Here is a 27,984-nt window from a genome sequence, read left to right as displayed (position 1 = left end):
CCCTTCAGGAATTTGGTGATTATCAATGCGGTGATATCACATAATAATGCAAAAATGTTTACATTTATTTGTTTGCTTAAATCGATGAAATTAGCCAAGATTCCTATAAGAAAGTTTTTTGTTTATTTATTATATTCGAATTTGAAAAAGATATATTTTGTTTCGTTGTTGATAATTTGGGAATAGCGTTCGATCGAATATAGAAATAAAAATTGCAATCGAAATAAATATATATTTATTTTTAAATTGTGCAACGGTTCGGATCAAATGGCGGTGTGGGGTATGGTCGCAAAGTGCGAGTCTTGGACCGAGCGTAACGGTCCGACAGTGTCTGGCGGTGCGAGGCTCCGGCGCCCTTCGGGCAGCGCTCACTGCGCCGACGAAGCCCTGGCCCCCGCGGCAGCCATGGACTACTCCGGCCTGCTGGCCTGCGGCCGCAGCGTCAACATCAAGCGAACAGACGGTGAGAGCCGAAGCCCGAAGCCTCCTTCGGTCCGCCGATCCGCCGACCCGCCTCCCATATCCTTTCCTCTCCTCTCTTCTCTTTCGGCGGCTACGCCCTCGCGCGGTCGTCCTCGTCCTCAACTATCCGCGTACAATTAAAATATCGCTTTTAAGCCGTTTGAAATTCGAACATTTTTTATTCCCTAAAATGATTGCACATTCGCCGTGCGCATGCGCACACATTTTTTGCCAGGATCGCGTGTCATTTTATTTGTTTTTAATTTTTTTCGATCGATCTAAAAAGTAACGTCAACAGCTGTCGCGCTTAGAAACGGCTGTGCGAAAAGCCGCGGTAGAAGTTCGTCGAACGTCTCACCGGAACTATTGTTCTATAATATAATATAATATGTATATCTCTATAGTCTACAACTAACTATGTATATTGGGATGTGGGATCGATCGACAGGGCCGAACTCGAAAGACGGCGATTGTCACAAATTCAATTTTAACCCTTTGGATGCCGGGCATTTTTGGAAAAATGTTCCAGAACTGCCGGGACTTTTTATTAAATAATTAAAAAGTCAAAATGTGTATTTTAGTTTGTAAACATGCTGTCGCGGCGTGCGACGCTGTCTGCAGTGAACTTGACCTAATTAATGATGAATATGCGATTGTGTGTTATTTTTGTTCTTATTTGCGCTGTAATAAGAGTCATTATCGCATGACGTATTAAAAAATTCGAGATCTGAGCGGCCGAACTCCAACCAGGAATCAATAACAATGGTATATAATATGTTATTTATTTTTATAATGTAAATAAAACTTTTCGTAAATTAATAAAATACAATATTTTTAAATAATGGTTTAAGTAAAAATACCCTACAGACTGTTGAATATATATATATATATATATGTATATATATATATATATATATATATATATATATATATATATATATATATATATATACATATATATACATATATATATATATATTTATATATATATATATATATATACATATATATATACATATATATATACATATATATATATATATATATATATATATATATATATATATATATGTATATATATATATATATATATACATAATATATATATATATATATATATATATATATATATATATATATATATATTTATTTTTATAATGTAAATAAAACTTTTCGTAAATTAATAAAATATAATATATATATATATATATATATATATATATATATATATATATATATATATACATATATATATATATATATATATATATATATATGTATATATATATATATATATACATATATATATATATATATATATATATATATATATATATATATATGTATATATATATATATATATACATATATATATATATATACATATATATATATATATATATATATATATATATATATATATATATATATACATATATATATATATATATATATATATATATATATATATATATATATACATATATATATATATATATATATGTGTGTATATGTATAAAAATAATGATTATAATATATTTATAACATATATTTGAAAAAAATGTTATAAACCCCTGAAGCAATTACCCTACAGACGGTTTAAAATGTATTGGATACTACGATTTCGGAGCCGTCGGATCCGGCAGTTCTCGCTAGTGTAGCGAAAGCCGATATATCGGATTTCGGTAGCCAAAGGGTTAAATGACTGTACGTCCAATTTGACTTTAAAGCTCGCATTATCACTTACTATCCACAATACACCAAATGACATATTTACATAAAAATCTTCGTTCGTTTCTCTAGAAAATCAATCAATTTTTATGATAGTATAATTCGCTATTAAACCTTACTACCTATTTATTTATACCTACAATTGTCCTTCTGATATTTCTATATATTTTTTCTAGCTATTTACATACAACATATGTAAATATTTTTTCTTTTCTGTGTTAGGCTTTTTATTATATTGTATGTAAAAATCGATACAATATATTTTATAAATAAAAACAAAAACATATAATTCCTAGAAAAACGATAAATTGACTGTTTAAAAATGTTTAAAATATAATAATTTTATTTCAAATTAACTTTTTAATTCATCTTTATATCTATAAGGTTGCCTACGAACTTATTTATATATTTAAACAAACGGTTTGGTTATAATACAATTCCTGGAACTCGTAAATCATGTACCTAATCGGGAGAGTAATATTATAGTGAAAAATGTATGTATGTATAATTTCAGGGGCAGAGCATGCTCTCCTTATACATAAAAATGAGCCATAGATAAAAAATAAAATAATTAACGTTTTCATTGTAATTTCCGACATTTACCTCCTCTGTGTAAAGTAAACTTCCTTCCAAAGGATTTAGAATGTGTATATGTATTGAAAATTATATTTTGCTAAATAAAGCTTATAATTTTGTTTAATAAAAATTATAGAAAAAATAACATAATTAAATAATTATAGTTTCTCATGAGCGGCTTAATTAGTTGCCGAAATTACATAAATCGCGTCGCTTTTTCCACTAAAAGTAGTATTTTTTTATCAAAAAAGCCACTATTAAGTTACCATTTTGATTAAAGAAATAATTATACGCAATTTCTATTGCTTTAACATCTGCCGAAAAATGCATACATATTTCATGCTATTTATAAAGCGTTTAACCACGCCTACTTTTGAGACATGGAAGGTTGCGCGGATGATAATAGTTGTCCATTTCATTTGTACCATCAATAGAATTTTTACTTATACTTTATTAAAGCAATGAAAAGAAACGAGAAAAATTTAGTTTTTCAAATAATGCAATTTAATAATAAAATATGTATGTATGCATGTATTTTTTGTAACCTTTCATACAGTGACATTATTATAGGTGCGATTTAACATGGAATTATTTTAAGACATATGTGCATATAAATAAATAATTTGTTCCATAAAACGAATTGTTTATAAAAAAAATCAGAAGGTAATTATTTTGATTTTTTGTTCACTGTTCTGACCAATGCTCGCTCGCACTAAATTTATCCAATAATAATGCACAAACAATTCGTTTTATGGAACAATTATTTTATATATTGCCCATTTTAATTATCCTCCATTATTATTTCCAAATGCTGTCAAAATAATCACTCGTTTACTTTTTCGAATAAAATATATTAACAAAATAAATAAACAATAGTACGAATAGTTCCAGGAATAAAAAAAACAAACCTTTACTAAGTGGAAAAGACTAAACATCTATAGTCTCCACCCAACTTTTGCTCTCAGAAAAATATGCCTAAAACCACAAGACATGGTTTTTAGCCAGGTAGGTGACTTATCACCCGCACGACCAATCGAAGGTTGAATACGGTTATAATATCAATATGTGTAATATATCTGTAATAAATTCTATATATTATAGAATTTACGATATGTATCTTAATCGAAGAGGTTTTTCGCTGAAATTAAATATATATTTCATTTGAGGATAATATCAAAAGTAAAATTTATGCTAAAATTATATTTTTCAAAAATTTCTACTTTCTATTTTAACTTTTACATAAGGTTATCATATTTAATAATATTAATATTTTTTTTTATTACTTTGCGCATTGTGAAAATTCCTATATTCTCTTAATTTTCAAAAATTTCAACGCTAAAACTCGTTAGCCTATATATTTTTTATATTTTTATATTACAAAATTAAGTATACAGATAAATACATACTTATTAAATGAACAAACTGTTTCTGTTAACAAACATCGAAAGAATAGTGAAATTACTGTTAATTTATATTTAGTTGAACATTTATTGCAAATGTAAGAAAAAACACAAAGACTAATGGGATAACCTGATACAAGTTACTAGTTTGAAACCATTTTCTAGTCTACAAGAGGAAATTAAAAGAGATTAAATTATATATACATTATTTTTAAATTTGTTTGACTGTAAATATTTTTTTAATTACAAGTATTTGATATAAATTTAAAAAAATATGCCCTAAAGGTGAGCTTTTAAGACATTTGTTCATCTTAATTAACCAGGACTGTGGAGTCGGAGTCGTAAAAAATCGACCGATTCCGACTTCTTTTTAACCCTTTCTACCCCGACCAATATTTTAGTACGTCACGTGTCAAATTGTTGTTACATTGATGTTTTTCATAGTTGTGGCTTTAAAATTTAATTAATATTTACTTTGTAAATTTGAATTTGTATATTTCTTGGCTTAACCGCAGTTTGTTCACTTTTCCTTATTGATAACGTCGGGACACACCTTCGTTATTCAAGGTTTGGGGCAATTTTATGATTTATGTTAATTTACTTATCTGCGCTTGAAACTGACCCACTTGATCGAGATCGTTGATGGTTCAGATTAGAGCCATACGGATATTATTTTTTACTTGGTTCGAATTATACCTATATTAGTAAAATATATTTTAGGAAATAATTTATTTTCTATTACAAAATTCAAAAATTTCTAAACTTTTATGTACATACATATGTTTTTTTGTACACGCTGTATAATTTTATTGTAGGGCGCGCGCGCACCTTTTTTACACTGCGATTAAAAAATATATATAAATTAGTATCAATAATTAGTAAAAAAATTATCAATAATTAGTAAATCAATTATCAATAATTAATAAATCGTAAAAAGTTCCATCAAGCTACTCTCAGTTATTATTTTACTTCCCATATTTTGACAATCGCGTCAATGAAGAATCTTATTGCTTTTTATGTATTTATAATGCCCGATTTCCTTTGTATAAAAATAAGCGATTCGGAATATTTTATAAATTTATAGGTAAAAAAACTCTAGAAATCAATATAATTGGTTTTTATTTCAAAGTACTGCTCATGATGTCAGTTATACACCCGACACAAAATATTCAAATCAATATATTCATAGCTGTTGTTGGCCATAACTATTTTTTAGCTCTTGATTTTTACTTGTATAAATTGTTTTTTCCATCCAAATCGGATGATCAGAAGAAGAATATATATTTAATTAAAGGAAGTTGAAATAATAACCATATTGTGGCACAAATCAAGTATAGCCGGCAATTATGATTTTATTATAATGTTACGTGTAGTATTTGCATTAAATCAATATCGCGTTATCGTCTACGGATGTGCGATCGACTAGAATCGATAACGATGAATCTAAAAATAAATACGTAAATTACTTGCTACATAGTCTGTTACATGCACAATACGTAATGACTTCTGAAAATATTTCAGTTCTGCCATTTATCCGTTGAATTTGTATAATTTTACTGCCTTGTATTGCCTGGTACATGTCGCGAAAAATGCTGACCTTTTTTCGTTTAAAAATTCATGTGTAATGTTTTCTTTATTTTAGAGCTAGCTAATAAACTGTTTGTTTAACGATAGTTGAAGGAGTCAGTAAAAGGGCTGGGCTAGGAGTCGGTCAACTAGAACGTCGAAATGTTTGTTTTTTAATTTTAATTTGTTTTTTTGAAACCATACCATATACGTACAATATTAATTAAAAATATCATATATATGTATGTTTATTCCTTTATTCGTTTTAGTATTTTATACATGACATTATTTTTTTTATTCTACCGTCTGCCATATAAATATATATTTACCTGACTAAAAAGTCAGGCTTTTATTGCTTGAAATGGAAGAACTGTACTCTTGATAGGTCACGCTTAGGTTACATTATTTATACTCCCAGCCGTCGTCTGTGGAAAATTCGATTTTCCAACCAGACGCGTCTCCCAAAGGGGCTTTGCCCGGGGTCGTTTCGTTTGTGTCTATAGCGCGGACCTCTATATGTTGTATTCGGGCGTGTTCGCGTCGTTTTCGCAGATCTGCAACACTCTTAGGTGGTACGGGTACACCCACGGTTCTCGGTTCGCGTTTTCGCAACGCTTACCACGAGTCGTAGGTCCGTTTTTCTAGATTTTGTCTCAAAACGCCTTGGCCTTAGCTGTCGAGCTCTCAATTTTAATATTCGAACAATATTCCTTAGCGATGCAGAGTGTACATATGTATGCTTACGACGTTTCAATTTAAGAGGAGCTAATGACACGCTAAATTGATGTGAACAAAAAACGACCGTGACAGTGTAACAAACTTTCGTTGTATGTTTTTCGAAAATAATTATTATCTCCTTAGTAAAACTTTCAACCTGTATTGATACTCTATATTGAAAAACTCTTATAAACAGTAAGGCATGACGATTATCTACATAATACGCTCATACCTAAATGGTCGAAGCAATGTTATTTCACTAATTAATGTACTGTCTATAATGCGTAATACTCTCTTTTTTAAGTATACTTACCGTACGAATTACAACTAAATAGAGAAAATATACAGAATTTAAATCATCAGAATGGAATTTAAATAAAAAACAAATTAAACAAAGGCTATTACATTTATAACTCGTAGACTACCATTGAATCCAACTCTTTAAGTCAACAAGTAAGCTGCATAAGATGGAAAGCAAGCGTAAAATACTTAAATTTAACACAAGGCGGAATTCAGGTTTAAATGACTTGCCGCAATTGCGACTCTCAGAGTATTTAACAGGAGGGGCATATTATTAGGAAAATATTTTTCTATATATTTACAGCTAATTATACGGTAATAACATACGCTTGTACGGTGTCGAGTATTACCCGTAATATTTTATCAAAACCCCAAAGATATTCAAAACGATTGGAATATTTTTCAACACACATTTATGTACTAACGTTAAAAAACTGCATATTAGATTTTAACACTATTGGCTGATCCGCTGATCTCTAGAAACGACGACTGACATAAAACCTTATTTAGATTTTTTTATCTTCTTAAAAACTTAATTATAAAACAGTAACTTATATTTAGTTATCAAGTTATCTGTATATACTTCTAATTTTGTCATAAACGGTTTAAAACAAACAGATATTCTTATGTGGTGTATGGGTACGCCCACGGATATTATTTCATGTTTTCGCAACGATTACGATTGAGTTGTAGATCTATTTTTATAGATTTTCGATTATTTTTGCCTCAAAACACTGACATTTGCGGTCGAGTTTCTAATTTTAATATTTATTCGTATTGCAACGATGCACATATTTTTGTGGCACGTTAATTTAGCAACTAATAATGCCACACTAAATTATATTGATGCAAATAAAGAGCAACCGTGGTATTGTATAAATTTATGTTATTCATATTCTTGCAGTATAATTAGTTAATTGAATTATTAATTATAATTTTTGTATTATTTTGGAACTCTTGCCGGTGCTGTAGATATATGTAGAAATTAGTCAAACAATTAAATTGATCAAATAAAAGAGAGAGGAAACGCCATTTAATCGACGTCAGCTGACATTGTTCGATTAGTCATCGATTACGGTCTCTAGTTTTTCTCACTTACGTGTCGACAGATGTAAAACTATAACTTGTTATGTGTATCGAATAGTAGTTAAATCACTAGCGTTTAGCTACGACTTGTGGTCGAAACGCTACAGAATTGCAAATATGAAATCACTCGGTTCTTAAATGTTTAAAACACTCGAGCAGGTCACGGCAACGTTCAAATCTGGTGTATTCTGCTAATCAAATTCGAGAGATGTCATAGTATAGCGTGCATGTACTGGCAATGAAATTCGCTTATTAGATTCTCAAATTACTCGTAGTTGTTTGTTAATTAGGCGGGTTAACGCAATGTTATCTTTCCTTTAGTGTTATGTGCGTTTATAACACTGGTGTCTGTATACAGTGCTTAACTACGTATAAATGAAGCATAGAGTAAAAGTTAAACAGATTATGAATCAGCTTTATCTTTTACTACACTTCCACTAGATAAATATTGTAATTTATACAGTACAAACGTAAGAAGATATGTATGTGAAGAGCAGTTTTAAAATTGATCAGTTAATATTATATTCTTTATGAGTTGAATTTAGCTTTTTACTAAATATTTATTTATGCACGACCTAGATTGATTTTAATCAATCATCACGATATTCGTCTATAAGATTAGGAAAACCTATGAACTAGAATGAGATGTTCATATTTATATTACATTTTTTTTAAAGTAACAATTCTTCAAATTCCATTCAAGTTATATGGTTTTATATTTAGGTACACGAACTCTTTCCTTTTGACAGTGTTTTCTATTTTTATATATGTGTATATAATATGTTCGTGCTCGACATCGTTTCTCGATTTTCACGAAATCGTCGCAAATTGCCAATTCGATGGAAAGTGCCCGTTGACGTACTGGTCGATTATCTCTCGCGAAGACGAGGCGTTCACCATTGTCTGCTCGCTACTTCTTTGTCATTATTCTTTTGCGTCGACGATTAATTGGAAAGGGAAAAGTAAGATAATCTCGTCGATTTTGCTACTGGAATTTTCGCCATTGTGTGTGATGGCACACGCGTCATATTTATGCGATCGCGCGGCGCTCGCACGGGAATCTCGAACGGGGAACGCGGAAAGCGACTCACTCGCAAGTCTAATTATATTTATACATATAATATCTAGTGTTGTTCTCGACACTTCGGGGCTGACGGGAACGCGATATTTTTACCTAACCTGCACGTGCGATATGGAAATTGAGTTCCGACGAGTCGCGAACTCGTTTTTTCTGTCGGCACTCCCGATACGAGTGGATCGAGCAAGTTCGTCAATCTCGAGACGCGCGCTCGATTCGTCTTCCGGGATGCAATTAATGAGAGACGAATAATGGTACGGCGATACGTTGTATTAAAATTAAATTTACATATGTACATACATACATATCGAACATAGCAGTTACAAATCACATCCCTCAAATGCCACGATCTAAGCAGGCGCGGTCCAAGAACTTTTGTTTATTCTTGCGTGAAAACGTATACATTGAGTCGCACGTCGTTTTTTACTACAGTTAAAATACTCAAGCAGCATAGCGAAGCAATTTTTAGTAATACAGTATACTCTCGATTATCCGCGACAGGGATTAATCAAAGAACGCTCGATTTTTGTGTTATTTTCAAATACTATAACATATTTTTAATGCGGAATATTATTTTACATGTTTAGAAAGCCCGTGAGTTTTGTTTGCTTTTGAATATCAGTACGAACTTCCCTACGAGTTTACATTGTATTATGTATAATACTATAATGGCATTTTAATTATCTTTTTTTAGGACATACGTCACTATTTGCTATATTTATATTTATTTGCATTATATCGTCATATCTCGATTTGCGCGGTAAATAGGTTCAGCGAAATTTCGCGTAAATAAGTCAGGTAACAAAAAAAATTTGCGTAAATGGAACTTCATATAAAATTGGGAGATCGGTTACAAAAAAATCGCATAAAACGAACACATACAATTATATATGTATGTATGTATGTACACTTTCGTAAATTAATATAAAAATATAATTTATTAATACTTTACAATATGTACTTGAAAATATAACTTAACAATTTTAATTCCTATTTTAATTTAATATTCCTCTTCGTAGCTTCTGTATTCTATTCTAACCTGTTGTTTCCTTAGAATTGGTTAAAATCATTATCAGTCATATCTAGCAGCAGATTTTTCTAGATTTACCCATAATAAATAATCTGTTACCTACTTTTGCGTTTAATTTTTTTCAAATCATAATGCCCACAAATGATTTTTAAGTCTCGCTGAATTTTTTTTACTGATTTTTAATGGCGAATCGAGGGATGGTGACCAAAATTTTATAATATCAAAGGAGGACACTGTCATTTCGGAAATTTAAAATTTTTTATTTGTTTTTAAGGGCTTACATTACTATACTATTTTACAAACTCTTGTAAATTACTTTAACTTGATGTTCTGTTCAATTATATCGCGAATTATTTGGGCATAGACTATTTATATGTATATATATATTTAGCAAGTTTTTTGTAGATTAGCCTTTCCAAATTATTTTAATCGCGGAACCTGTTGTATTGGTTTGTTAATTTTCGCATATATTCTTTAATAGTCTTAAAATTAGTTCCTACGTAATACTTTCCGCCTAATTATGAACTCATGTGAAACTTTATTATTGGACAAAGATTTTTTAAATTTGTTTACAAGCTTTCTCACAGAACATTCAAAATAAATTGCGGTTTTGTGAAAGTTAAAAATATGTACGTGCTTCCCTACAGTGCAATACGATGCTTTGTAAAAAAAACATTGTTGCCCTTTCGTTTTAGATATACATAAGTGTATATTAGGGTGGCGTTGAAACTGCCCTACTAAATTCATGTTTTACTGAACTTCGTGTGGAACCTCGAAATTCTTTAGCGGAACCCCAAAGTACCGCGGACATTAGTTGAGAATCGCTTATTTCAAGTTTACTATTTTTGAAATTTTAAATTAACGTATATTTTTATTTTATAGTGAATACAACTCTAGTGCAACATTTTTATAAGATATACACTACCGTGCAAAATAAAATGACCATTTGTCACAACTATGCTTAAAAACAAATAATTAAAAATAACGTTTAATTATTATTTTACAACCTAGAAATAAATTAGTACACAATAACTATATAACCAATATGTCCACTTTTTGATTCACTTTCAAATACTATTTGTATTATATCAATTGAAATTTTTAACCAATTTGCTTTGAATTAATAACTAAATGAATTATAGTGCCCTTTTCGACGACCCTTATTAATAAAATCGGGACTTTGTTGTGACCTAAATAAAGTTTTTAAGTAATATCTAAGATATTTTGATACTACTTTGAGTGTTTAGCAAACGAAGTCTAGGCGGGTTTATATGATTTTTTGATCCCGTTTTGCATCCAACCTTTTGACTATGACCAAATCCCAACTACAGCTGCCTAAAAACCAGGGCTGTGGAGTCGGAGTCGGAGTTGGAGTCGTAGTGTTTTGGCCGGAGTTGGAGTCGGAGTCGGAGTCGTGAAAAATGAGCGACTCCGAGCATTTTTTTAAATTATGAAATTTATGAATTTTTAATTGCGTAATAATGAATGTGTATAGCGTATGAATATTAAACGTGTAGAAAAACACCAAAAATACCTGATAAAATTAAACTTTTTTGAGTCGGAGTCGGAGTCGGAGTGGAGTCGTGTTGTTGGTAAATGTCGGAGTCGGAGTCGTGGTTTTTTTTTAACGACTCCACAGCCCTGCTAAAAACAATAAATTTTAACAGACTCTTGAGTTGTAATTTTTTATGCGTTCTTTGTTGTTTTTGCTAAAAACTTGTTCGTTTTGGATTATTCGTTCCACCAATTTTTCAATTATAATTTTTGGCATTAATCAGACCAGAGCCGGGCCCACGTGATAGGCTGCACAGGTAGTCGCTTGGGGCGCCAAAAATCAAAATAAAGGCGTAACATTTTCTTTAAAACATTTCGAAAAATATTGCTAAAAAAACAGGGATGTGGAGTCGTTAAAAAAAACACGACTCCGATTCCGATATTCACCAACAACACGACTCCACTCCGACTCCGACTCAAAAAAGTTTAATTTTATCAGGTATTTTTTGGTGTTCTTCTACACGTTTATTATTCATAAGCTTCCACTTCACTCTCCGAAAGTAGGCGACAGTTGGCCAAGGACGGGAAATATAATGTGAAAATTCGGGCTTACTTCGGTCGAGCTCGGTTGTCCCCGCGCTAAAATCTCTCGCAAGTTCTCCGAGGTCACCGCGAACGGGAGGTAAACTGGGGGTAATTTTGGTCGAGGCGGCCGACTTCGTCGCCTCCGAAAATTCCCTCGCTTTCCGAAAGTAATACCCGAAGACGCTTCGAGCGCGAGCGGCGAGATACTTCCCCTTTCGCTCTCTCGCGTGACGAGAGAGAGAGATAGAGATGGTTTATCGCAAACTGAGATAGAACGATTCAATTTTAATATGGGCGTCTTCACGATCGCGCCACTGTTTGGTATTTTTGCCCGATCTGGACGGCCAAAATTATTTCTCCACTTTAGTTGATTCCATAAGTGCTCTTAGTCAAATATATGATATTATAAGTGCTAAAAAATACAATTATTTAAAGTATTTCTTTAATTGTAGGCCCGAGGAATAGGAATTCCGTGTTGAACGGTCGTGCGAATTTCGCCGCGTAGCGTAAAAAAAAAAATTGTATATGTCACAAATTTGCTGTTTTTTATTAAGAAAAAGTATTTGACTAGCATTTTACCATACTCGGTATCGTTTTTTTAAATATGTATATATTTAGTCATTCCAAACAAATTTTTATTTTATTTCATTAGTACGCGATCCACAATTTGACGCTTACTGATTTTACCACGGTAACCATATTATTAAAAAATTACAATCATTACAAAACTGTATTTTAAATTTGACGTTAACATTTCTTTAATTGTAGGCCCGAGGAAGAGGAATTCCGTGTTTAACGGCCGTGCGTAGCGTAATAAAAAAATTTAGCCGCGTAGCGTAAAAAAAAAAAATTGTATATGTCACAAATTTGCTGTTTTATATTAAGAAAAAGTATTTGACTAGCATTTTATCATACCCGGTATCGTTTTTTTTTAAATATGTGTATATTTGGTGATTCTGAACAAATTTTTAGGTCGTAACTTTCGCGACTAAGCCCCGTCCCATTTTTAAGAATAATACATTTTTAAGGTATGCAATGTGTTAAAAACCGCAAAAATCCGCAGTCAATTTTGCATGTATCATAAAGAGAAAGACCTAAGCTATATATTGTATATAAAATCTCAATTCAGCAAATTGACTTTCCATACTTTTCCTTAAAAAATAATAGAAATTATTCATTAGTTGCACACTTGAACGTTTCCTGTTTATTATTTATTAGTGACAGTGAAGCCTCGATTCAACATAAAATGTCTTATTTACTAACATTGATCTATTCCGGTGCATTGCAATCATCCACCATCTCCTTTTTCTCCATTTGGCTTTAATTTTTTTTGTGTTTAAAACACGCACGTAGTTATAATACGCGAGGTTGAGAAGCGTGCACGCGTATGAAATTCCCGGCTGTGCGAACGCTATTCGAAAAACTGCGACCTTGACCGACTTCGGTCGAACTTCCACTAGGACAACTTTCGGAGAGTGAAGTGCGGGTAATACGCTATACACATTCATTATTACGCAATTAAAATTTCATAAATTTCCTAATTTAAAAAAATGCATTTTATAAAAAAAATTATCGGAGTCGCTCATTTTTCACGACTCCAACTCCGGCCAAAACACCACGATTCCGACTCCACAGCCCTGAAAAAAACACATTAAATTGGTTGGACAGCGTACATGCAACCCCATGCACACAATTCGTGATTATTCCGTAGAGCTAGCGGATGCTATTATTAAATACCTTTTTTTTATTTAAGCTTATAAATACTATAAAACACCTACTTAAATTATTTTCGTCAAAATGCTTGAGGTCCTATAAACGCTACAAAAAAGAAGTTATTTTTATTTATGTTTGCGGCAATATATTTTATTAACTTTTTAAATATATAAAGATAATAATTTTACATTTATTAAAAATAAATTGCATTCTATTTTTAATGCTAGAATAGCAAAGGATTATAATATATAGCTCCCCTAGTAGAGTGATTCTATGATAGTCTTATTGTAACCATATATTTTACTCTGCACCTCGTCGCTCTACTATGCACACTGGTTAACTACTGTATTATTTGTTCTGTGATTAACATACAGTTGTTTTTGGTGCTGTTTTTCTTTTTTTATTGATCTACTATCTATTAGTTCTTAAAGACGTAAATTTATTAAATAATTATAATACGATAAAAGAATACTATTTAATTAAATATTAATTTGTCATTGACTTAAAGGTATGACTTAGCATCTCATAAATGTTATTTTTCCTATAAAAATGCAAACAAAACAGAGGAAACTATAAAAAATATGGATGGTGAATGATATTTAACTCTCCACGCGTTGTTAAAGTAACAAGGACACAAACGCAAATGAAACTTGAATTTATTCATTATTAACATGTCTTGATTGTTCGACAATAATATAAATGTCGGTTGATAAGTATACACTGAGGGTGTTGTGATGTCATTATTAAAATAGTCACATTTCTTTTGCACAATAGTGTATATACCAGGGGCGTATATTCAGGGTGTGCTAGGTGTGCGGCGCACACCCGCAAAACCATCTAAAATATAAATTTAGAAATTTAGAAAATTTAGGGCATAAAGCGACATCATTTTGCATACAGTAGTATGCAAAATTTTAAAATTTTAATATGCAGTGTATAGTATGCATTGGTATTTGTCATTCGCTCTAAAAGTTTCCGCGCGACCGACACGCTATGTATTACTCATGTGGCGCGCCGACCTTGAGTGCGGCGGCCGACTAAAGTAAATTGTTCCGAGATTTAACGGCTGAAGTCGATCTGTCGGCTGGCAGCGCTCAGTAGTAAAATTGGTCTCGAATTTGGTGCGCGTACTTCAAAAACTCTTGCGTCCGTCGCTGCTTTTTTATTACATTATATCACAATAACAGGTCACTCATTTTTTATATTTTGGCGTAAAATAGTTTATTATCTTATTTACATATGATCAATATTTAATTTTCTATTCTAGATTATATTTTTTTATTTACCCCAATAATGATGAAGAATACTGTTGAAGATATTCTGAATAATCCATTTTCAAAAAGAAGTTATGAAATTAAATTGAAGATAATAAAAATTGCCAAACCACGTCCACCTCTTCCCAATTTATTTATGAAGCATAAAGACAATAAATGTGAATATACAAGACATTTTTCATTTTCATCATATGAACGAACTGAGTGGTTAACAGGCTGCGAACTTCGATCTAGATTGTTCTGTTGACCATGTTTATTGTTTTCCAAAGAAAGAAGCGTGTGGAATAAAAGTGGATTTGCTGACCTTAGTCATCTGATAACGGCACTGAAAAAACACAAAAAAGCGCAGTACACGTTCAATCATTTTTTTCTCTCAAAATGTTTGGAAAACAACGAATTGAAGTCATGATTGACGCTCAACATAAAGCTAATATAAGTCAACATAATGAACAAGTTAATAAAAATAGAGAAATATTAAAACGAATGATTGACGCAGTAGTATATCTAGGAAAACAAGAACAACCTTTTCGAGGCCACGATGAGTCTTGTAATTCACTAAACAAAGGAAATTACCTTGAATTTTTAAATGCACTTCGAGAATACGATTCTGTTTTGGATACTCATTTAAATACTGCAACGGTGTTTCGTGGTACTTCCCCATCCATACAGAATGACATAATTGAAGCAATTGGTGATGTTATTAAAGATCATATTAAGGAAGAAGTAAATTCAGCAAATTTTGTCGCTATTATTCTTGACGAAACTTCAGATATAATGACGAACTCACAGCTCTCGACAGTTTTGCGTTTTGTTTATGAAGGTAAAGTTTACGAGCGGTTTATTGGCTTTACAGACGTTAGCTCTGATGAAACAGACGATGGCTTATTTTGCCACGTTGTAAATATAATTGAAGAATTTCAAATTCAAGAAAAATTAGTTGGACAGACTTATGATGGGGCGAGTGTAATGAGTGGGCATATTAATGGTTTGCAAGCCAAAGTACTCGAAGCTTATCCATTGGCCATTTTTACACACTATGCTCATATGTTGAATTTAACATTACAACAAGGTCTTTCCAATATAAAAGTGTGCAAATCATTCTTTCAAACTTTAAATGGATTGTCTGCATTCTTTTCGAAATCTTCCAAACGAATAAATGCTTTACAAGAGTTTGTAGGTAGAAGACTTCCTTCTGTTACACCTACAAGATGGAATTACACATCACGGTTAAGTAACACAGTGCAAAAATACAGAAATGAATTTACGGACTTTTTTCGAGACGTCGTGAAAAATTGTGAACTATGGGACCCCGACACTAATAAAAGCACGAGATTTTCTTAGCTTTTTGGAAGATTTTGAAACAAGAAAACTTCTCCACATATTTTCAAACCTTTTTGGAAAAACTGATGTGTTATACAACATTTTACAATCCAAATCTTTTGACATATTATATTGCTGTAAGAAAGTTACCGAAATTTTGCAACAACTCAGACATGAACAGGAAAATAATTATGAAACATTATGGGATTCTTATGTAACGGAAGAAAATTATCCAAGACTGAGTAATGATTTGCTTGTTGAAGAAAAGCACGCGTTTAGCCAACTATTTAATACAATAGTTGATAATATATGTAAGCAAATTGAATACCGTTTTTCTTCAATGTCCAAATTGGAATATTTTCACCTTCTGGAGAAAGAATAATATGAGCAATATAAAGAAAAATTTCCAAATGAATTACTTACCAAACTGCAACAATTCTATGGAACATTATTTGATTATATAAGTTTAAAAAATGAGCTTGCTGTTGTTTATCATTTGCCTGAATTTGCAGAGAAATCTGTTCATGAGCTTGTACAATTTATGAACACAAATAATCTTGAGTCAGGTTTTCAGGAAATAGATAAATTAGGCAAACTAATATTAACTCTTCCAAGCAGTACTGCTTCAGCAGAACGTTCATTTTCTGCTCTGAAACATATTAATAATTGTTATCGAAGTACCCAAGGCCAAGAAAGGCTATGTGGCCTTAGCGTGATTTCAATAGAAAAAGGGATCCTTGTGGACATTAAAAAGAAGAGAACTTTTTATGACAGCGTGATAGAAAAATTTGTGATTAAAGAAAGAAGATTAGATTTTATATATAAATAATTATAATTTTATGTTTATTGGAAATTTGATATTTTTATATAATAATATTTTAGATTAGGTTTGATGTTTATTTATTTATTTATATATGGGAAAAAGCTGTAAGGCAGTTTAGGCATGCCAAAACCTCGGCTAATAAAAATGAAAAAATGTACGTTTTTTTAATTTTTTATAGCACACCCAATATTAACACCCACCGTACGCCACTGGTATATACGATTTTTTGGCATTTCTAACTGAGATTATAATGTTATATATAATAAAATTAAAAAAACATATACTGCATTAATACTCCAGACAAATCTGAGCTCGTTATGCAATGAACGAGAAAGCCCAAAAATCGCGAAAAAATAAGTAACTGAATTATATGCCAGTGTCCTCTACTACTCTATTTGTATTGGGTAATCTGATTTAAATTAAATGCCGGCTACGAAACAATTAGATAAAGTTGAAAATATTTTATGATCTTTATTTATATAATAAAAATTAAATTTTCTTGTTGTGAACTTTGTAAAGAGCATGGGTTTATGTTCTCCATATTTCTTTTATTATTATTCATTAATTAACGTCTATGAATCATGACATATTTGTATAATCGAGTATTTATTTCATTGCGTCACGTTACAATCAGTTCAGTTTTTTGATCGAACGATTGAGAGATTCGAATGGTTCGTTTGTCGCGCCGCTTGCTTGTTTCCACTGTCCACCGAACGCATTTCGAAGGGAATCCGAAAGACAAAGGCTCGACAGCAGCAATGGTAAGCAGTGATTCATCCCGGCTTCGATAATACAGCGTCTCGAGAGTCGGCGGAGGTCTCGGCTCGCGGGCCGGCGTGGGAGCCGCCTCGCCGCGAACTCCATATATGGTCCTATATACGCTGCCGTCGAGCTCCTCGACGGCAAGGTCGCCCCGAGATCGCTTTTTCCGTTTCGCCTTCTTTCGTTGATGGGTGTCTTTTTTGTTTTACAGGGCGCGTACACTCTGCCATGGTGTCGGGGGTGGACTACGAGTCGCGGACTGTCACCGTCGAGTGGTTCGAGAGGGGCGAAACCAAGGGCAAGGGCGTGGAGATCGACGCCATCCTCGCGCTCAACCCCGACTTGTGCGAGAGCGTCATGCCGGCTGCGCCGCCTACGATGCCCAACAAGCTCACCAGGGTATAGTTTTTTTATTTAATAAATAATATACGACACAGTGCAACCCTGGACAAGTGTTTAGATTGCCACGGAAGGGGAAGTAGCGGAGGTAACGATTTGACCTTTTTGCCGCGCATGAGGACAACTTCATTGCGTATATGGGTTTGCGCTACAACAACGTAAATAAATAAACTAATCAACGCGATTGTACCAATTCCCATAAATGAGATGACTCGAGGCGATATTTTTTTCCATTGTTCCCTTATTTATGGTGATTCGCCGAATTGGTGCTGTAAATGATTGTAATTCGGTGCGTGTTTGTTTTGTCGATGTAGTTGTAGTGTATGCTCATCGGAGCATCGGAAAATTCAAGTTATCCATTGTTAAAATAATCACATTGACATTTATATTCATAATAACGTATAATTATAAGTATAATCTAATCTCCGGTTCCGATCCTGCAGTCGTTAATCGCCTTAAATGTATGTTAATTTATGCAGAGAAGACTGAAAAATGTAAAAATGGTATATTTAAAAAAGTAATCAATTACTGTACAGAAGTAACTACTATAGTAAAACTGAAATTATTATTTTTGATTTGCGTTCTGCATTATTTGCTATTTATAAAAACACTACCGTATCTTGAACTCAAACAGTGTTTAAAAAATGTTAATTCGATAGTTGCGTTTCAAAACCTAATTTACGATATCATGGTAACTAGGCATTTTCTCTAAGCTCGTGGGTATTTTATGTATTTTAAGAATGTTTTGAATAATAGTTTGGTTGATCCAATTCGCAAAGCTAAAAACAGGTCATTCAAAGGGGGAATCGCGGGCCACTGTTTGACCCTCGGGGTCATAGGTTATCGACCACTGGTTGGAGAGACGATATTTCGCCCGTATAAATCGCTGGTCCCGGCGTAAACCAATGCAACTGTAGAAAGCAAACTGCAGGAGAGCGATTTGAAGTTAGTTTTTCTTTTTAATGGGAGACGTTTAAAACCAAAATAAGTCACCTATCATAAATTAATTTCTTTTTCGTTCTTATAGAAAACATTTAATTGAATTTGGATGTATGGTTTCGCATTTAAGCTATGTAATTTTGATTATTGAGAATTACAAATGTATGCACTGAAACAAATATTCAGGATTTTTTTATAAAGATGATCCAATTTTAGTTTCCGAACCAGTTTTTTTAAATATAAATTAAGGGATATATTCGGATTTTTTTTTAATTAATCGCACATTTCACGTATTAATAATATCAATTAAATGGCCACCTCCGGATCTTTTGCAGCAGTCGATTCTTTCGATGTAATTTTTAATGACTTTCGTACGGTATTTCGACCATGACTTGGTGGATGTTGGTTTTTAGGTGCTCCAACGTTTCGGGCGTTAAATCGTACGATCTTGGCGGCCAGTTGACTTGCACAAAACGTGAAATAATGCGACCTGGAAACTTTTCACGCAAAACGTCAAACGTTGCACTCGGATGTGTGGCAAGTTACGCCGTCTTGTTAGAACCACATGTCTTCCACAACAATATCTTCGATTTCGCGCTAAAAATAATCGGTTATCACGCGCTGATAATGCTCACTGTTGACTGTTACTGTCCGACCTTCATCTTTTTCAGAAATGTAAGGCTCAATGACATCGCCTGACAATAATGCGCACCAGTCATTTTTGGGCATATAATGGTATCTCGTGAATCACGTTAGGATTTTCTTCGCCCCATAGGCAGCAATTTAGCTTATTAACATACACAGAGGTGGAAATGTACTTCATCAAAGAAGAAGATATTCTTTGAAAAATCAGCATCAACATTCTGCTGCTCTAACACCCAATCTGTGTAAATTCTTCACTGTCTATGGTATCTGGGCTTCACTTATTGTTTCATCTGAATTTTATAAGGGTGTAGGTGCAAGTCCAGATTCAAAATGCGCCAAAGGGAGCCATAATAAAAACTCGAACTGCGAAAAACTGCGAACGCCGATAAATCGACAATTCCAGGCAACTTCGGAAAAAAAATTCCACCATGTTGCGAATTGTTCGCTCGGTAGGACGATGAAATTTACTATAATCTTTCCATAACTTTCGTTACACAGTTCGTTCACAGAATGGTTATTTCTGTAGAACAATTGTACAATTTTAAGTGATTAAGCGATCCATTTCGTAAATGTGTTGATGGAAACTAACATTTGACACTTTGAACAGGCGTGATTATTGACAGCTGTCTGATTTACCTTGCTGCTAAACCATGGAGCGGAGCAAGAATTTTGACTAGTATTGCATTTTACAAAGTAATTTAACAATTGGTCCGTGATTAGTATATTCTTGAAAATAACCGAAGATTGTCAAAATATAGCTAACCGCGTCGAAAACACATTTCTTTGATATTGACTACAAAATACCATTTTTATATTATTTGGTGTTGTATCAAGCTCTGATAAGGCTTATTTATTATTTTATCGATTTTTGGAAGATGAAAAATTATTGATTTGCAGTATGCGGGATGCACTGTACTCTGCTTATCGTCTGTCGCCCATGGATCGAAACCGCGAAGTTTCACGCGCTACCGGCGGATCGAGTCGCGAGCGAGGAGACTCGCCTTAACCCACCCTTCGTGCGAGTTTTGTCGATAACGTTCGTACCAGAGGTGTTCGGCTCGTATTGTGTCCGACGACCGTTTTGATTAATTGCTCGAAATCCACACTAGTTCTCTACGAGCCGTCGAAGAAAATGCCGTAGTTTCCGGGGAAACATGCAGCTCGCCAATGTTCCCGCTCGTGTACGCGTTCGAGGTAAACCGCCCTTCGACCGAAACGGGGTTAATTTCCCGTCGTTTCTTCGATAAACGAGCTTTGGGTTCGTCCGGCGAACTCGGGCGTCGCGACGCCCTGTACCAGTCTCCGATCGATCTTCGCCTTCGCCCTACTGTCTTATTTAATGTGCAATCTTCGTAGATAGATATGCGACTCGTCATTGTGTTTTGTGTATTGGATACAGGATGGATCGGATTCGTCCTCGGACGAGGGCGGATTCCTGTCGGGGGCGCCGCTGGACGAGATGCAACAGAGCTCCGCCGACGGAGGGACCCTCCCCGTCAGGGCCGGGAGGACGGTCAGAGTCCAAGTTTATAAAAGCTTGCGCACACACGGGTGTATAATACACAGTCGGGGTGCTCGATCGTCGGGCTCTTTTCAGCTTGATTTTCTAGACGTTGTCGTTCTTCTTCGCTGTTTTTTCCAATTTTTCTTACATCGCGTCGAGAATGACTTCCGAACGAACGGCTGGCGCCGCTTCGTTTGACGCAGGCTCCGGCGAGAAAACGTTCGGGAGTCATTCCGTTATGCTAACCGTTGCTAAAATAAAAGTCGACGAATAAAAAAACGAGGTGGTTCGAGAGCATGTCATTTTTAATCCGAATATGCGAATACAAAATTGTCTCGTTTTAATTTTCGTACTTTAGTGGACGTTGTTTTTAGCGTGTCTAACGTTTTGTTATTAAAGCTACGTTTTTATTTGCAATTTTTTTTATAGACGTGTTGTATTATACTAGATTTTATTCTATTCTATTTCTGATTTTTCTTGGGAGTTTATTTTTTATATGCACGAATTCTTTTGCAAATTTGGATATTGGGAGCAAAAATAAATGCACGTTTTATTTTTTCTCAAACGGTGAACTTTCTATTTTTTTACAAATGTACGTTAAATTTTGATGGGCGTTACAAATTCATAAAATGCGTCACGGCAGAGAAATCGATCGAATAATATCAATTCCGTAACTTTCAACGTAAATGTGTGTAATTCTAGGAAATTCAATTAAACAAAAAGTAACATCATGTGCATGCCTTTTATTTTTTTAAATTATTACGTATCATGAGCGCAACAATATAAGTAGACGATGTACATATTTTTTACCTTACCGTATCATATCTACGTATGTCTACGAGGCGTGCGATAAAATTTCATTTCGATTGATAGTTTTTTGGTCATTCGTTCGTCGTCCACATATGGAAAATTATGACTCATCGCACAAATCGTAGACGCGTTTAATGGCGATGTCGTCGGCGTGGAGCTAAATTAATTTTCGATATGCAAAAGGATCCGCCGCGTGCCGATTGTAAAAATTAGCACGGTCGAATTCTGCCTTTGTTATTCGACGATTCGCCATGAACTTTATTTATTTTTTTATACGATTTTTTTCTTGTGCATATGTATATATATTATATATTTGTTGTACATGTAGTGGAAAATGCGCGTACAATAGATTTTTGTGAGTATCATCGCTCCGTTGTAATTTATTATTTTGTATATAGGTATGAAATAAATCGATCGTATGTGCACACATTCCCGCGCAACGGAAGTTGTATTAAAAATCTGATTTCTTTTCACAGGACATGACCCGACAATCGATTCCAGTTTTCACAAAAGGTGGGTGGTTTGGCCTTATTTTTTGTCGATTTTATTTGACGCGCTTTCGATGATTAGGCATAATTGCTACGAAGTTTCTGGGTTGTCTGTAAAAATATCCACCGAATCGATGGGGTGGTCGTTTCGTTTGATGGACGCGGAAGTAGCGTCGGTGTTATTGACATTGATTCGCTCGTCGCGTGCGTGTTGTCCACCCTGTGGTCAATTGCGTTCGCGATGAAGTCAAACACCTTTTCATACAGTGCCTCCTCGTTGTCTGTTTAGAACGCTCGCGCCAGAGCTAGCAGCCCGCGCGTTAATTAAATAATTAATTTCGACTTCGCGGACGGCCGTAATTGCTCCAAAATATCAATCGGAAAATTCGGTTCTATTTCATTTTATTTTCGGCGCGGTTGCATTTATCGAACTGCAAAGCAATCTGAAAATAAGATATACTTTCGATACGAATAATACATGGGTAACACATGTTTTCAAAATAATAATAACAAAAATAAAGTCGCCGATAGTAGTTGCGGAATCAAAGAGTTAAATGTGATATCGCTCAAGAATGATTATCGGGATTCAGGTATATATATACATAGTACATACTACATACATATATAATATATGTCACTGAGGTATATAAAAGCAAAAAACGCATATAAAAAATCTGTAAAAAATATATTGTGAAGGTCTGTAACAAATGAATTAGAAACATTCAAATATATATAATTATATAAAAGAAAACATAAATTAGAAAAAATCAGCCACTCTCCTCACATACAATGCGGTCTAGAGAAAAAATATACAATTTAATGTTACATAATACAACGAATCGAATATAAAAATCATACGCTTATACGGACATAGACGTTTTTGCATTTATAACTCTCATTTGCTTTCATTTTAAACTTGGAAAATTACTGTATTTTAAATCATCTTCATAAATTTCAGGAACGAATCGTACAACTTTAAATGGTCAAATGCGACCGCCAAACGTAATATCGAATGGCCACAATGGAGAGACGACCAATAAACGTGGCTTGGAAAATGTACCACCTATGCAATCTTCGTCGACTTCCCGTATCTCACAAGTGAGTATATAGTCGCATATCCTGCATTGTAATAAGACATTAGTGTGAAACTATTCCACTTATCTTCTTTCCTTTCAGATGCGCACGCACCAACCTCAAATAGGAGGCGTTCGTCCCGGTCCGTCGACTGTGGCTCCCGGTTCGAACGCCCTATCTAATAACGTGTCCGTCGGTGGTTCGATCGGTATGAGACGGTCGAACGTAGTAAAGGAAGTGGAGCGCCTCAAAGAAAACAGGGAAAAGCGTAGACAGCATCAAGCTGAAAAGAAACAAGAGAAGGAGGCGCTCATGAATGCCGATCCCGGTAATCCTAATTGGGAGTTTCTCGCGATGATTCGGGAATATCAGAGTACCGTAGAGTTTAGGCCGTTGCGCGGGACCGAGGGAGTGGAAGATCACCAAATCACGGTCTGCGTGCGGAAGCGACCGCTCAACAAAAAAGAGAACAACAGGAAAGAGGTCGACGTTATTAGCGTGCCGAGTAGAGATCAGATGGTCGTGCACGAACCCAAGAGTAAGGTTGATTTGACTAAATATTTGGAGAATCAACATTTCCGTTTTGACTATGCCTTTGACGAATCGTGCAGCAATGAAATAGTTTATAAGTAATTTTGTTTTATGTTTTTTTTTATATAACAAATTAATATCGTTTATTCTTTAACGCTATCTTAAATATAACGATTTAATAATTAGCTGTAAATTATTCGTAACGGCGCTTCTCAATATATTTTTAAAAAAAGTTAGCAAAAATTAAATTAAAATACTAGTTTACTCTGAATTGAGAAGCGCCGATCTGATCAGTTAGCTAATGTGATATAAATTCTTTTATCGACTAGTTTGTTGCAGATTACATTGTTTAAATTGTTTTTTAGATACACTGCGAAACCTTTAGTTCAAACTATTTTCGACGGAGGAATGGCAACCTGTTTCGCTTACGGTCAGACGGGGTCTGGAAAAACGCATACGATGGGAGGGGATTTTAACGGACGGACACAGGATTGTAAGAAAGGAGTTTATGCAATGGCAGCTCGCGACGTGTTCGGCTATTTGAATAGCTCAAAATATAAACCTATGCATTTCGTCGTATCCGCATCGTTCTTTGAAATTTATTCCGGAAAGGTAATAAATCATACATATACGTCAGGGATCTATTTGAAATTATCTGTTAACATGTGCGTTCACTTCAGGTTTTCGATCTGCTTGCCGACAAAGCTAAATTACGAGTTTTAGAAGACGGTAAGCAGCAGGTTCAAATCGTCGGACTGACCGAAAGAGTGGTAGATAATGTCGATGAAGTTTTGAAGCTCATTCAACACGGTAACACTGCAAGAACCTCCGGTCAAGTAGGTTTTCTATTAACACATTTTAAGCGGTACGTAATTCGTGCAAGTTGTTTGCTGTAGCGGGCGAAATTGCGCAACGCGCGCGTAAAAATATTCTCGAGCAAAAAATGTTGTAACTTGCAAACTACCAAATATTTTTAAACGAAATTTTGAAAAACACTTACCACAAAACACTGCATCACTTCATTGAAGTTTCGACTATATATTATAAACTATACACAATATAATTACGCATAAATATTTTTTTAGGCTCTTTTTATACTAATTTGAATTAAACTATTTATTTAAACTACTATAATTATACTGCACTTAAAATTTATAGCATTAAAGTTTTAATCTTTTATTTTTGTGTGATAGTCTTGAAAACACTTGCCCCTATGCAGCGGCACGCCACAAAACGCACACATGAAACATGTGTCTTTTCGTAATTTATGAGCGGCACAAACACGACACTGCTTTTGGGGGTATTTTTTTTTGCCGGCACTTGTTATTATTTCTAGTTTATGGTTTCTTATGTCCATTGATAGTCTTGCTGGTGGATCTTGGCGTGAAATTGCTTTCGATTATATAAAAAAATTAATAATAAAGATTAAATAAAAAAATTAATAATAAAGATTATATAAAAAAATTAATAATAAAGATTATATAAAAAAATAATAAAAGCGCGATGTCGTATACGTCAGTATTATAATTATTCCCGAAACGAGACTGAAGTTGTAAAATAAAACCCCAGTCGAAATGCATCATTAAGAAGTTGTATCACACGTGTGTAACAAATTTGCCCTCTTACAAAAAAAACACAGCAGGGATTTCAATTTTTTTTTACGAGCTATAGTCGTAGTTTTACGTTGCCCGCCTTCCGCATTAATCCAATACGATACGTAGTGCTACGTTACCCGACTTTTGCGTCAAGCAAATTTAAAACGTACTACTACGTTTGCCGCATTAGAGCGTTATTTATGAAAAAACGTAGTACAACGTGAGCCGCTTAAAATGTGTTAAGTGATTAATTTATTGTAGTTTTATTTTTTATATATTTACAATCAATTTTAGACATCTGCAAACTCAAACTCTTCAAGATCGCATGCTGTTTTTCAAATTATGCTTAGATCTTCCGGAAGTCATAAGGTTCATGGAAAATTTTCGCTCATCGATCTCGCTGGAAACGAGCGAGGAGCAGACACATCTTCTGCCAATAGACAAACCAGTAACATATATTTTTCAAATACATTCTTAAATATTAAAATGTTTTTTTTTTATGTAACATTGATTGTCGTTATTTTTATATTTTAAATTAATCTTATAAATTATCGTTTTAATTTCAGGAATGGAAGGAGCAGAAATTAATAAGTCACTTTTAGCGTTGAAAGAATGCATTAGAGCTTTGGGAATGAAAGGGGCTCACTTGCCTTTTAGGGCTTCTAAATTGACTCAAGTGCTGAGAGATTCTTTCATCGGAGACAAAAGTCGTACGTGTATGATAGCTATGATATCACCTGGAATGAGTTCCTGTGAACATTCTCTCAATACGTTGCGATACGCTGATAGGTTCATATTTCGATAATTGGCGTTATTTTGTAGAGAATTATCGAATAATAAATTTTAATAATACATTATAGGGTAAAGGAGTTGGCCGCCTCGGAACCGTCTGAACGCAGAGAAAGTATCGAAAATCTTAACGATGTCGATATGGAAGGTAGCCACAGACAAGAATCAGATTTGGCCCAGCTTCGAAGTTTAAATGTATGCATTTATCTACTTTTTAAAAAAGATTTTATCTCTTGATTGTTTATAATTTGATTCAATCGAACATTTTAGGAAGGCGACATGTCCGCTGATCTTTTCACTTTCCATCAAGCCGTCTCGGCGTTGCAGTTGGCGGAAGACGAGGTGTTAGATAATCATAAAGCCGTTTCTGATTATTGCGCTCAATGTCAAATTCGAAACGTTGAATTGTTAAACATGACCCACGATGTGGATTATGACCAAGAAGGTGAGTTTAAAAATATATCCTTTAATTCGAGTTTGATTAAACGAGTGTAAACGTTACGAAATAAAGCGTACCAAACATAAGTCTTAAAGAAATCCTGAGGTAAAACGCATGCTTTGTTATGATTATATAAATGAGCCCCTTACAGATCGGGCAAACAAGAGAAGCAGAATGGAAAGAGTTCATAGGAGAAAGAACAAATACACCAATTACCGTTACCAGAACGCGCTAGGTAGAACTATCATTCGTGTTAGCTTTTAAGCCGTCACTAACCCGATTTAACCTGCTTTCCGAGCAATCTTCAGAACGGGTGTGGGGGTTATAACGTTCTTATCGCTTCTATGTTAATTTTTTGTCTTTTTACTTTGTTATAGCGTACGCGACGCAATGGGAAGCGCTGCTCACGGAACAGATCAGCGTTTTGTCAAGGTCTCGCGAACTCGTTCAAGAATTCCGCTCTAAATTATTAAACGAAGAACATTTATCGCGAAACATACAGCTGCCGCGCTAATAAGCATGCTAACCGATCGATCGCATTTTAACATCCAAATTTGAGTTATGGGTATTGTTAATAAATCGAAGTTAGCTTTTGATAATTGTGTTAAAGTTTTTTTTATTACAAAAAAAGTTATAATGGACTAATTAAAGCTAAAATTATTAATTTTTTTATTTATAACTAAAATTGATTCTTATAAAAGAATCTGCCTTTTTATCTCAATTTACATGACTGATTTTATAATTGCTTGTTTGTTTTAAATTGTCGGTGTATTCCTCATAATCGATTTCCACATTGTTGGCGATCTGCATTTTTAGCATTTATATGATGAAATAAAGGCTTAAAAAAGTGCACA

At 33.8% G+C, this 27,984-nt stretch overlaps 1 protein-coding gene across 4 annotated transcripts; it reads left to right on the top strand.

Annotated features, from left to right (window-relative positions):
• Window positions 1-297: 297 nt before the first annotated feature.
• Klp10A (kinesin-like protein 10A) lies at window positions 298-27,982 on the top strand. 4 transcript variants are annotated; one of them, XM_088203622.1, is made up of 14 exons: window positions 298-463; window positions 18,129-18,316; window positions 21,300-21,413; window positions 22,691-22,727; window positions 23,661-23,800; window positions 23,879-24,405; window positions 24,673-24,919; window positions 24,988-25,143; window positions 26,197-26,350; window positions 26,469-26,691; window positions 26,763-26,886; window positions 26,962-27,136; window positions 27,282-27,365; window positions 27,508-27,982. In XM_088203622.1, exons 1-14 carry the CDS (start codon window positions 406-408, stop codon window positions 27,642-27,644), a joined length of 2,364 nt encoding a protein of 787 aa, XP_088059748.1. In that variant the 5' UTR covers window positions 298-405; the 3' UTR covers window positions 27,645-27,982. The 4 variants fall into 4 exon arrangements, with proteins under 4 accessions (XP_088059748.1, XP_088059751.1, XP_088059750.1 ...); XM_088203625.1 differs by lacking the exon at window positions 21,300-21,413; XM_088203624.1 differs by lacking the exon at window positions 27,282-27,365.
• Window positions 27,983-27,984: the final 2 nt, after the last annotated feature.

Source organism: Plectrocnemia conspersa, unplaced genomic scaffold (assembly GCF_051122295.1).
Source record: "Plectrocnemia conspersa isolate PC_06_02 unplaced genomic scaffold, ASM5112229v1 ptg000014l, whole genome shotgun sequence".
NCBI classification, from domain to species: Eukaryota; Metazoa; Arthropoda; class Insecta; order Trichoptera; family Polycentropodidae; genus Plectrocnemia; species Plectrocnemia conspersa.
This window is presented reverse-complemented; position numbering and strand designations above follow the sequence as displayed.